The 13262-nt window shown below is 41.7% G+C and overlaps 1 protein-coding gene across 50 annotated transcripts in view; it reads right to left on the minus strand.

Moving 5' to 3' along the window:
* Positions 1–6436: 6436 nt before the first annotated feature.
* Sorbs1 (sorbin and SH3 domain containing 1) overlaps positions 6437–13262 on the minus strand; it is a 233277-nt gene continuing 226451 nt past the window's right edge. For all 50 annotated transcript variants that reach the window (XM_026394892.2, XM_026394886.2, XM_077798802.1 and 47 more), the window contains 2 exons: positions 12598–12710; positions 6437–9808 (listed from right to left, as the gene is read on the minus strand). In XM_026394892.2, the coding sequence (XP_026250677.1) occupies positions 9741–9808; positions 12598–12710 (181 nt within the window). In that variant the 3' untranslated portion in view covers positions 6437–9740. The remainder of the gene's footprint in view (positions 9809–12597; positions 12711–13262) is intronic.

The following is a 13262-nucleotide window of genomic DNA, read 5'->3' on the forward strand; positions in this document are numbered from 1 at the left end:
TCATCAAAATGATGCAGAGATCAGTACATATTGTCAAAAAATGTTTACGATAGAGTAAGTGTAAAAAGCAGTCTGTCCACATACAGTCCCCCCTCCTCCTCCTCTTTCTCTCTCTCCTATAAAGGATATATCACCATAGTAGTGAATAGGCATGTTTTCTGTTTGTTTTACTTCTTATAGTTTAGATAATAACTTTATACATTTAATTAAAAAATGGAAACAGGTAATTGGTTAAGGGGTGACATATAAAAGGAGGGGAATAGATAAGACTGCCCAGGTAACAGATTAGAGAAGTTCCAGAGCATCCATGTTTCAGGGCTGAGAAGATAATCAGAAGCCAGGAAATGGAAAAAGAAAATGTGGTACATATACACAATGGAAATATTACTCCACCTTCAAGAAGAATGAAATTATGGCATTTGCAGGTAAATGGATGGAACTAGAGTATATGATGGTTGGTGAAATAAGCCAATCCCCGCCACCCCCCCAAAAAAAAAAGCCAAATGTTTTCTCTGAGAAGCTGATGCTGATCTATAGTGAGTGGGGCGGGTAGGGAAGGATGAAAGAATTTTGGATTGTGCAGAAAGGAGTAAGGGGAAGGGTGGGGCTGTGCTGATGGGAAGGACAGTAGAATGAGACAGACACTATTACCCTATATACATGTGTGATTACATTACTGGTGTGACTCTGCACTGTGTACAGCTAGAGGAATGACATGTTGTGCTCCATTTGTATACAGTGTGTCAAAATGCGTTCTACTGTCATATATACAAATTAGCCCAAATTTTTAAAAGAAAGAAGCTAGGAAAGAACTCAAAGAAACAGCAAGGAGAAAAGCAGTAAGCTCTCACAGAAGACAAAGGAAAGGAGAACCCCCAGCTTATGAGGCTCATGGCTGGTTGGTTACTCCAAAGTCATCTCTCCAACCACTCTGCCTTATCCACCTCCACGAAGCAGTTGCTTGGCAGCTGGGGGGGGGGCGGTTACCACATGGTCCCCTCTAGCCAATGAGATGCTGGAATGCTTTGGAAAAGACTTTTGTCCCCTAATGAGGGAAGCATGCAAAGAGGAAACCTCTGTCCCATGTGGCTCCCTGCCTCCTGCCTCCATGTGCAGTTGTAGAAGGATGCGATACTCAGAGCTGCTATGGTAGCCAGAGTGTCATCATGAAAAGCCAACAGAATCAGAAAAACCAAGCAGAGTCCTAGCTTCTTTTCTGAGAGATAATGAGACACATTAGTGTCACACAAGCTGTCATGTGTTGAGACATTTGTTAGTGTAGCCAAAATCATTTTTTACCCGATAAAGAAAATAGGAGTGCAAAGTTCTTGGTGATCTTTGAGATTTGGGGACCTATAGCAACACATAGGTAAGCCAAAGTGCAGGTGATCAAGGGTGAGGAAGCAGAGGCCCAGGGCTGAGCAACCCTCACAAGGCTCTTGTGTAGGGTCAAGATGACAAGGAATCAGCATGAAGATTTCTTCTGTTCCAATGCTACTGCCTTGGTTCTGGCATAACAGTGACTAAGAAGGGATATGGACCTTCCACTGAGCTTTCAATGTTGAAGCCTATGGTAGATGTTCATCAAACGGTTAGCAGTTATCATTATTCCACGAGATCATGCTTGTATGTTGTCATCTTTTGGTAAACTTTAGATAATCCAGAGGTATATGCTGGTCTATGAATTTTTCTAGCTGTCTGTCCCATGGAGGCAGCAGAGTGTGATCAATGGAGACAACACTGGCTTTGAAGTCAGACTGAATCCACATACTTGTGGGTATATCCTTGGGCTGAATTCCTGAGTCTGATTTGTCACCTGTACATGTAGATAAGAATGGTTACCTCACAGAGTTGGTATGAGAAGTAGATAATGCATGGAAAAGTGTGGGTACACAGTGGGCATTGGAAGGACTACAGAGCTCAGTGGTGGAACTGCAAGTTGCCTTCCAAATGTCCTTCTTCCTCCTTCCTAACTGAACCTCATTTTGATCAGCCATATTCCCCTCTTACTTGAGGAAGCCCGAGGAAGCCCAAGTTTAAATGGAATTTCTCATGTCTTACAACATAGTAAGGATCAAAGACCGTATTTGAACTCAGATCAGACTCTCAGCCCATGGCCCTGTCTAATAATTCCTTTGAGGAGGAATTAGCACACTGACCCAACTCAGCAAGACACCTGGGATGCAGAAGTCCTAAGCTGTGGTCTGCTTCTCGCCAAGTGGTCCAGGAGTAAGACAGCACTCACAAAGGTTTTTTGTGACCTCACCTCAGAATTCACATAGCATCACTTCTGCCATATTCTATCCACAGACCAGATAAAATGGGGGAAAGGGACCACCTAAGGTGTGAATACCAGAAAGTGAGGGTCTCCAGAGACATTCCTGGAAGCTGAAGCATCTTATGATTATTATGAAAATAGTTTGGATATTATGAATCTCTGGACTTGATTGCAAACCATGCTTTGAGTTCCTTGGTCTATGTAATTTAGGCCACTACTGCAGGTGATTCTCAGATCCACTTCCCCTTTTCATATTTGTCTATCAAAAAAAAATTTAGAAACAAGAAAGTCAGAAGGAGCCAGACACTCTCAGTCAACCTGGTTATTTCACATCTGACAATGACAGAGTGGGGCCCCTGGAAGAGCAGCAGACTCATGCACCAGGACAGACTCAAAGTGTCATGGAGTCATCCAGAACTTTTGCATCATGGCTTTTTGTGTCCTTGGGTTTATCTTAAATTTTCATGAATACAGTAGTCATCCTGTTATCTGTGGATTTGCTTTCTGTTGTTTCAGTTCCCGTGGTAAGAAGTGTGAGTACAAGATATCCAGAGAGATGACCTTTATATCTATCACATTTATTACAGTACATTGTTATAATTGTTGTTATGTTAGTTATTATTTAATCTCTTATACCTAATTTATAAATTAAGCTTTCTATTTCTATAGGGAAAAAAAAAACAGTAGACATAGAGATCAGAGCTATCTGTGGTTTGGGGCATACTCTGTCTTGGAATGTGTCCCTCACAGAGTAAGGGATGGCCAGTGTATCTTCAATCTGAAACTTTTCTCATCTAATTTATCTATGAATTACCTGAATCAAGAGATGATTTCTTTCATTTGCCCTAAAAGCCACTGGCTAAGTGTTCCTGAGCCAGGATTCATTTCTACATGCTAAGGTTTGGCAAAGCCACCCATATACAACTCATCCAAACATTTTTATTTCCTCCAGAAGAGTTCTGATATTTTTAGCATGTGATACAGTCCTGCGGTGCCCTCGTGGTCACTGTTGGCCCCCTCCACAGGATGGACGTCATCCTCCACTGTGTTCTTCTCAAGACCTTGACTGAGGGGCCTTCCGCACACAGCCTGCATTCGGCTACACTGAAGTTCATGTTGGGACAGCACAATGATGTTTCATTTTCTCAAGTTTGCTGTAATAACTCTCCAAGTCCAGTGCTTCCTGCTCCCCTCTTTTTATACTAGTCACCCCTCCCTGGATTTTCATTCTGTAAAGTTTGGGTAGAGCTGCCAATCCCACTTCACCTCCTTTGACCACAGTGATGAGTGCAGGGAAGCAAAAAAAAAAAAAAAAAACTCAGGTTGGACCTGCCAGGGTCTGGAATTGTGTTCAAGGAATGCCAAATAGGAAAGCCTCTTGCCTCTAGAATCAAGTCAGAGAACTGAAAGAAATGAGGCCAGAGCCGCCTGCAGCCGTGTTTCCCATTGCTGTACTCAGTAGGTGAAAATGTAGCCAAACAAGACCAACAGAGCCAAGAATAAGATAAATACAGATGAAGAAAGTTGGAGTCTCTGGACTCGCTCCTGCCTGAGGCGAGTTCCAACTCCTTTTGGTATGTCTCAACAAATGCCTGAGTGTCAGCCTTCTACCACTTAATCATGGAAAAGGCCCCACTACAATCCACTCTTTGGGCCATAATTATATTAGGAGGAATCTGCTCCCTGAAGGAGCAAGTGTTGAGAGAAAATATCAGAAGGCTGAGAAAGCAGCAAAGGATCTGGAAAGAGGATTGTGAAGGGGCTGACCAGAGCCAGAAAACCAAAGAGATGCATTTCACAGAAGCTGACAGTGGAGTAGTTTTAATTGGGTGGTGGGAAACACTCCTGTGGACTTGGCAGGAGAATAAATTGGTACTTTTAGGAAGGCGATTTGACAGTTTCTTAGGATTTGAAACGTCCCTGCTCTCTGAGCCAACCATTCTACACAAAGCAGCATTGTTTATTGTGGTAAAAAGCTGGCAATAACCTAACACATTTGCATCATCAATAAGGGACTGGGTTAAATAAATTTTGGAACTATGTCCAAGATCTATTAAGGGGAAAATTTGTATAAGACCATGTAAAGCATTTATTTAGAGGCTTGTGTTTAGTATATGCAAAAAGGCAAGCTCAGAGGATCACACGGCAGACAGTCGGCAGCAATCTATGCAGGAGGAGGAATATAATTACAAAACTCTCACTATCTATTTATTAGCCCAATTCAGTTGGAAGTTAATTTGTTATGTTTCTGCTGCCATAAGAACATGGTTTGTTTCCTTCTTTTGCTGTTTGTAGAACATATTGAGTCCTAGGTCTTCTGGCCTCAGGGATTCATTCACTCATTTATTTGACCAGAAAAGGACCAAGTGTCCTAGTGCAAAACAAAATCACTACCCTCAGATCTTACAGGATTTAAAAAAAATTATTTATTTTATTCATTTTAGTTGTTGATGGACTTTTGTTTTCTATTTATATGTGGTGCCGAGAATCGAACCCAGTGCCTCCCACATTCAAGGCAAGCACTCTACCACTGAGCCACAACCCCAGCCCGCAGGGATTTTTCTGTGAAGACAAATATTAGATGGTGGTAAGTGTTATAAAGGAACATAGAAAAAGAAAAGGAGGATAGAATGCTGGAGGTGCAGACAATAGGCTCCAGTTGTATACAAAGTTGTCAGAGAAAGCCTTATTGACAAGGGAACATAAAGACCTAAAGGAAGGAAGGAAGCCAAGTGGCTATTAAGTAAGGGATCTCCCAGGCACAGGGAAAAGCAAGCACAAAGCCCTGGAACTGACGCATGCTCCACGGGCTTGAGACCTTCAGGAGAGCTGAGGGCTGGAACAAACCATGGGAAACTAGCAGATGAGGTCAGGGACAGTGGGGGGCGGGGCGGTATGCCTAGGAACTTGAGCCTGTTGATCTAATCCTCTGAGAGATCTTCAGAGGGTTTTTGGATCACCTGTAGAATGATCCCACCCTGGTTGCTCTGTCAAGGGTAGAAGCCCAGAGAACAGACAGAAAGTTATGGCAATGCTCTAGTGGAGAGAAAATGACTTGAAGTATAATGGTAGAAATGGCTGAGTTCTAACTGCAGTTTGAAGATACCCTGATGGATTTGCTGAAAGCAATGAGGGCAGGAGGGAAAGGTTAGCAGTGCCTGTGACCAGGGCCCAGGAAGACAACGCCTCTCCCAGGCCTGCCTGAGGCTCAAGTCCAGCACTTAGGACTAGTGCTGTGAGTTGGACAAGGTGGGAAAGGAAAGACAGTGTCGGGGCGGAGAGGGTGGAGGTTTGGGTTTTCTCTTAGGGGAGAGCCCTATGTGCAACAGAACCCACCCTGGAACAAGGTGGAGGTGGTCATGGTATGGGATGGTAGGGAGACCAGACACTTAGTGCTTCACACACTCCATTTTGGGGAAAAACCAAGAAACCCACTATAGTAAGAAATGACTCATGAACCAGATCTAATTTGATTTAGAAAAACTAAATACTATGTTTTCCCATGTCTTGAGGAGTGAATCAAGATCCATTATGCATATTTTATAATGTTTCACTTTTGCTTTAAAAGACATGTGCATAGAGAGAGAAAAGGGGAGGGGAGGGGAGGGGAGGGGAGGGGGGAGAGTAGACAATAGGACAGACAGCAGAATACATCAGACACTAGAAAGGCAATATGTCAATCAATGGAAGGGTAACGGATGTGATACAGCAATTTGTATACGGGGTAAAAGCGGGAGTTCATAATCCACTTGAATCAAACCGTGTAATATGATGTATTAAGAACTATGTAATGTTATGAACGACCAATAAAAATAAATAAATAAATAAATAAATAAAAGACATGTGCATTATTTTTGTTATCAGAACAACATACTTTAGGAAGAAAGGTAAAATAGTCAACAGTTATAAACTTAGAGAAGGCCATGGAGTTACTGAGAAAAAAGTAAGGTAAGAAATGATGTCCTCCAGCAGGGTAGAAGCCAGGTGGCCATTAATTAAAAACAGGATGAGGGTGTGGCTCAGTGGTAGAGCCCTTGCCTAGCACTTGCAGGGGAGTGGGGGAGTGGACATGAGGACAGGAGTGTGAGGGAGAAGCAGGGAATAGAAGCTTGACAAAGGCAGGAACCAACGAATGGCAAGAACAAACATTCCACACAATTCTGAATAAAGTTTATTAAATAATATGTACAGCAAAGGTAGTAATTCAGCACATCTATTTATCAAATCAATCCACTGCAATAAAGAAAAATAAATGAACAGAAAAATCTGTGTCTGCATAGTACATGCTCTCAGTGTGTCATTTAAATGGCAATACTTTAAATTAATCAGTTATATATAATGTCAGTTATTTTTCTTTCAGATTATAATTTTTTTGTAGTAACCTGTTCTAGCAATAGGACTTAATACTACTGCAGATAAATAGCACTGCAAAACAAAAAACAAAAACTGAGATTATAGTTACCTTCTCTTCCCAAAAGAATGATTTTATTATAAATTTTAACAGTTTGCAATGGCTATTTTTGTGCTAAAAGTCTGCAGGTGAGTTATTTGGAATTCCTTCATTTAAATAAAAATGGAAAAACTTCATGACTTCCTTATTGTCCTCCCCATTCATTCAAATTTTTAAAATTATTTTCTATACAGGTAGGTACATGGCCTATACAAAGTTAAATATACATATTTACAGTCCCACTTTTCACGCATGTGATTTTTTTTTTCTTTTACTGATCCCAGAGAGACTGCAAAAGATTAGTAGTTTGGGGCTTGCCTTTACCTGGAAGCACTGCTAATATATCAAAATGTGTCTCGAGGCATGCCGCCAGTTAGTCGCACTTGCTATTAATAAACCTGTATAAACATTTCAGCATAAAAATAGGTACTTTATATTACTAAATGTTTGAAGACAAAAGGGTAATGGGAAACTTTTGCTCCCTTGTTTTCTCATACATAGGAAACTGAAGTGATACGAATTTGAACATATGATTTTATTAAAGTCGGGCACAGTAGTGAGGCATTTGGGAATTTCTGGAGATATACAAATGCGTGAGGCTGGCATCATATGCAAATCTAGCTTTACAAATTGGTTTTATTTTCTAGCTGTATTTAAAGAGGTGTTCAAAATTACCTACTTAATCAAGAAGCACCCCTCAAAAAACTCTTAATAAGATTGTGTTGTTAATGGTTTGCATCTAAGGAAGAACAGGAGGCGCATGAGCCAGTACAGGGATTACATTCCAAAGTGGGTGAAATGCAGTGCGCAAGCGCACCGTGCTTTTGTATCCTTATTGTAGCCCCCAGAGAGAGGCAGAAAATAGTGCCCTCCCTGGTGAAGCAGACCTTCCACAAACAATAGGTCTTACTCTCACTGGGTCCTAAAGAAAATCCAGAACACTTTCTACCCAGAAACCCCCCTCCCCTACAGTTCCACAACCTTTTCCCTTGGGGTAAAGGCTTTGCTCTGTCCTAGTTAAAAACAAATGTCTCTGGAAAGAGGTAACACCCTCTTCTCATCAGTCATTTACACTTTAGTGTGAATGAAGCCGAGGTTGTTTCTTTCCTGCAAGCCTCCTTTAGAGGATAGGGAGAAAGTGAGGGGATTGTGGCTGACTGGTGGGCCCTAGGAGGCTGGTGGGATTCTAAGAAGGGTATCTGGGAGAGCAACTGGGGAAGAGATTAACTAAAGACAAATTTTGCCTACTTTTTATTTTTTTTTAAAGACTCCAGACTTGGGGACAATAGTCTTGGTGTATTTCTGAGATAGATGCAGAGAACCAGGCATTCTAGTACACACCCTTGCCACTTAGACTTGCTACTCCTATTTGTGACCTTGGAAATGTATTTGTGGGGAGTATGAAAGTTTGGAGACTCTGGAAAAAGTTCCAAGTATTTCTAGCCATAAGCTACCATCAGACAAAGGTTCTCCCAGCATCCTAGCTATTCAACAGAGAGTTAATGGAGACAGAAATATGACAATGCTTTCTAGGATCTCTCCAGGAGAAATACATCTCTTCCTCTCGCACCCTTCTTAGCACTTATCACAGTCTCTCTTAAGTTCCTTTCTCTGTGTCTATCTCCCCAATTGCTTCTGAGTTCCTGGTGGGCAAGGAATGGGGCACTTCTATCTTTGTGTCACTAAGAGATCTAACATAGAAGCTAAAAAATTCCCTTAATACAACATGGACAGAGTTGTGACTAAGTACCCCTAAACAAATGTCCTTGTCAGGACATTTGGAGGGCTTCCTCCTCAGATCCAGTACCCTCAAAGGACAGAGCTCCTGGTTGTCCGAGTAGTGACAGAATCACTGCTTCACACTAAGGCTACTGCACCTACGCCTTTATCGAGAACAGAAGCCTCACTGGGTGCATGAGAATTCCAAACTGTGGGTGACTACGCTAGGAGTGGTCTTTGAACTTGTACCAGGAGATAAAACTGGCCTTCTAGGCCTGGAGCAGTCTTATGTATATTTCAGCAGTCAGCATATGTCACATGTGTTAAATGAATCATTACATCCCACTTTGGATTAAGCCTACCAATCCCAAACTGTCCCAGCCAAATACAAGCCAGAAAGGTTAGCAATGGTGCTCTGATAAATACAGCTGCAGCTGCAGATGCCTAGTGATGACTGTTTATAACAGCCACTGATATGGGAAAAGAACACACTGCAAATGACCCCTGGGGCTGCAGGGCTTCTCGACTTAATCACTTAGAAATACAAATGTAATCTATCTGCTTGGCCATCTGCTCCCCAATTCTCAGTACAAACCTCATGAGCTTTTTCATCTGGAAGAAGGGCAGTCGATGGCAAAGTTGCACAGCAGGCTGATGGCACAAGGTACCTGTTTTGCCTCTACTTCCTCAACTGTACCTCTGCAGGTCCAGGGAGGATATGGTTTGGGGCCAATTGGGGGCCACCACCATTGTCAAGAGACAGCTCAGCAGCCCAGACTGACCTCTAGAGCACTGGGGCTCAGTTGGCCCCAGGGCAGCCAGACATGGAAGCTGGGGTAGTCAGTGGATGCTCAGGCTTGGAACCTTTGGAACCTGGCTGGAAACCTATTTGCCTGGGGCCCCTTTAGGCTCAAGAACCCCTTCAAGATGGAATTTAAGATTGGGGCAGCAGGGAGCATCTGTGGCTAACTCTGCTCTTGGACTGTGTTCCAGGTCAGATTATCCAAGAGGCAGAAGGGAGTTTGAAGGCTGGAGCAGCTTCCAGAAGCAGCTAAGTGAATGTAGAGTTGCCTCAATTCTTTCTGTTCAGCACACAGTTCAGCCCTGATATATATAATAAGTTTAGACAGGTTTGGGTTTTAAACACAACATTTCTCTGTTCCTGTCTTTTACTTCTTCTTACTTTATCCACTGCATTGATTTTCATAGTGATTTGACATTTAAATAAAGAGACTGGTTCACGAATTATGCTTCATCCTCCAATAAAAATAATCTCTGTGTTTTTCAGTCTTCTTATAGATATAAAGGTTTTACATAGTTGCCTGGGAAAGTACCAAACTGCCTTGTCCTTCTTGAAGTACCTGCAAAACAAACACATACACAAAATGAGAAGATCCACTCACTGTGTTCAGAGAGAGCACTGTAGAGATTTCTGGTTGAATATCACTTTTAAAATCCGGCAGCTTCTAAAGCACTGTATGATTTCCAAACCAAGTTCCCCTATCTTATCTCATTTTGGCTGCAAAATGATGCTAGCTGTTAAGAAAGGTAGGCATGTCTACTATTCCTATTTTTCAGATGAAGAAATCCAGACTCGAAGAGCTCAAATAACACTTGAGGACCCTTAGCTGAGTAAGTGCCAGAGGCGTAATCTGAATTCAGGTCTCCTGACTCCCAGCCATTTCTCTTCCTGACATTTCTTCTTTTGGAGAAATCAGCATAAGACAAGACACGACAAGACAACTGGGATTTAGAATTTCTGAACGGCAGGATTTCTAACAGCCCACTGACTACGATGATGACTACACATCAAAAAGAAATTCCTCTTAAACCCTATGACCTGGCTCCCTGTCACCTTGTTAGGGTCCCACTGAACCAGGAGCATGGAGTCCTCTGGGAACAAAGCCCTTCCTGGGTTGCTCCTAATCTGGGTTTGCTGGTCCCTCATCAAGCCCCTCCCCTGGGAGTCCCTCTACAGCAGGGGTGGCTGATATAGGTTGTATCATCATTTTCCTCTCATTAGAAAGCATCACAGTTTAACACTGCACCCTTTTGTCAGCTGGCTTGGATTTGGCTCCAGAATCCTGCTGAACACAGCACCTCAAGCAGCCACGATGAATGAATTGGGATCATTGCCAAGTGAAGCTTCTAAACTAAAAGAATGTGTCAAGGCTAATGACCCACGAAACATCTAGTTGCACCCCTAGGGAGGCTGGTCAAGAAGGGTAAAAAGAACTGAGATGGTAAAACCAGAGCTGATAACCACTCACTTGTACTTGTACTCGTATACTGGTTAGCACCTTTCCTTATGGATGAGAAAAAAATGAGTTCTGACAGGCTACTGCTTGTATTCTGAATACTAGGCTACTTTTCAAAGTGATTGAAGCATGTGAGAAAGATATCCAAAGCATTTCCTTTCCCCAGTGACTGGGGATGCCTCCATTGGTGAATAGGTGCCTTTACATTAAAATACTCAGCCAGACTCAGTAGTGCCTGCCTGTAATCCCAGTGACTTGGGAGGTTGAGGCAGGAGGATTGTAAATTCAAAGACAGCCTCAGCAACTTAGCAAGAGCCTGTCTCAAAACAAAAAACAAGAAGGGACAAGGATTTGGCCCAGTGGTTAAGCACCCCTGAGTTCAATTTACAGCACCAAAATTAAAATTAAAACAAAAAAAAGGAAATACTTCATGAAATACTTCATGAAATACTCATGAAGGAGTTTAAGAGCTAATATACATTAGAGCTGCACTCTCTAAGATAACAGCCAGAGTGGCAACTGAGAAGCTGAAATGTGGCTAGGTGGAAATCTGCTCAGCTGTGAGTGGAAAACATACACTGGGTTCTAAACTGAACACTTGGTATGAAAACAAGTAAAATATCTCACTAGTCATCTTTATGTTGTTTACATGTTCAAATTATAATATTTTGAATGTATTTGGTTTATAAAATATATTGGGATTAATTTGGTTGGTTTTATTTGACTTTTTTCAATGTGGCTTCTAGAAAATTTGGTATTTCCTGCACGGCTCGCCTGGTGTTTCTGTTGGACTCAGTGCATCGAGCTGGCCACTGCTTCTCAGATCTTACTTTCTCCTGAATAGAATGACTTAAGGTAGTGAGGGCTTTGACCTTCCTGGGGTCTCAGAAGGATGGGGTCACTTTCTAAGAAGCTGGTAGGGCCAAAGCAAATCTTCCGGACTTCCCATTGATGCTGAAGTCTTACTGTTCTCACCACTCCAGCCTTGACATTGCTAGAGCAAAGCTTTTCCAGAGAGATCAGGGGAAAGTTGGTCTTTAGAGAGAAGAAGAAAATCAAGGCACAGAGTAAGTCAGCGGCTTCTAGCACTAAATTCAGGTAAGCAGCAGTAAGAATGTGGGTCTGAGGAGAGTTTGGGTGGTCTGAGATCCCATCATTTGCTACCTGGGTGAACTGGGATAGTAACTTAACCTCTTTGGCCCTCACTTTTTGAATCTGTTAAATGAAGAAAATTCTTGTTTACAGGGCCGTTCGTTGATATATCATCAATAAAAGCACATCAAGCACAGCTTCTGGCTTGTAACAGAATCTGAGCAGTGTTGATCTTTTTCTCCCCTTCTCATATAGGCAAATTCTTTGCTGTTGTCAAAACACAGGGGATGGAACCTAGAGTCTCCCACGTGCTAGACCAACTAAGTCAATGCTCTAACATGGAGCTACACCTGCTATAACTAAGCAGGTTGCTTTGATCAAAGTTATTAGAAGCCTAGAGTAGATTAAGAAGATCTGTGTAAAACCCACACATAAGCTTGAATTTCTCATGGTAGACAAGTTAAAATTTTCTTATTTTGTTTCATAAAGAGCTTTAAAAATAAAATTTCCAAATGAAAATAGACATGCACAACAGAAATATAAAGGAGACCCAATTAATAACAGTAATGAATTTGACAATTCCCTTCCCATGTGTCAGAATTTGGCATGCTTGGTTTTAGATCCAACATTAGTAACATCCACACAGTCTTAAGAGTAAAGAGACCAGTGGCTCAGCATCCCATTTATGGGGCAGGAGCTGAGCAGGCCCTTCTTTCTGTGCAGAGAAGACAGCTTCCTGCATGGCTCATCCCTCCTAGTTCTTTCTTCAACTAGAAATAAAAACTTGATGAGATTCTTACCAACAAACCATCCATCATCGCATTTCTCCATGACATCAACAATATCTCCATCCCGGAGTTCCAACTCATCATCATTCTGTGGTACATAGCTATATAATGCTTGGTAGCTAAATCTATAAATGAAAGAAAAAAATCAATAAAAAGTGACTCAAATATCACTAGGATTAAATGACAAGCTTTTAAACCCCATTTCTATCAAATTAACATTTAAGTAACATTTCCTAATCATCAGTAGGGATTAATTGACTATTTCTCTAATAATGGCATTTGGAGAAATGCATTCAACATAGAAATTAATAACTGAGACAGAGAGGGTGAGGAACTCCTGATAAGCAAGTCATGATCAGGCCTCTTATTTAGTTTAATTCTATTACTACAGTCAAGCTTTTCTGTCTAGAGCCCCTTCCACCTCCTACTCTGGTCTTTAAAGTAAAACAAGGCTTTTTCTTAAACTGGGATAATATACATAGACTATCATGGAAAATCAGAAGTTACTTAACCCCAGAGACAGTACATTCTGGCTATTGGAGAAGGCCATTGTAAAAACAATGAGGAGTTAAGAGATGCAGATAGATTTCTAGCTGATAAATTAACACATTTTTTCATGTTTCCGTACTTGTCTGCTATTTCCTACCTAACTTGGATTCTTATGTCTGGCTGTCCAA

This window comes from Urocitellus parryii, chromosome 5 (assembly GCF_045843805.1).
Source record: "Urocitellus parryii isolate mUroPar1 chromosome 5, mUroPar1.hap1, whole genome shotgun sequence".
NCBI classification, from domain to species: Eukaryota; Metazoa; Chordata; class Mammalia; order Rodentia; family Sciuridae; genus Urocitellus; species Urocitellus parryii.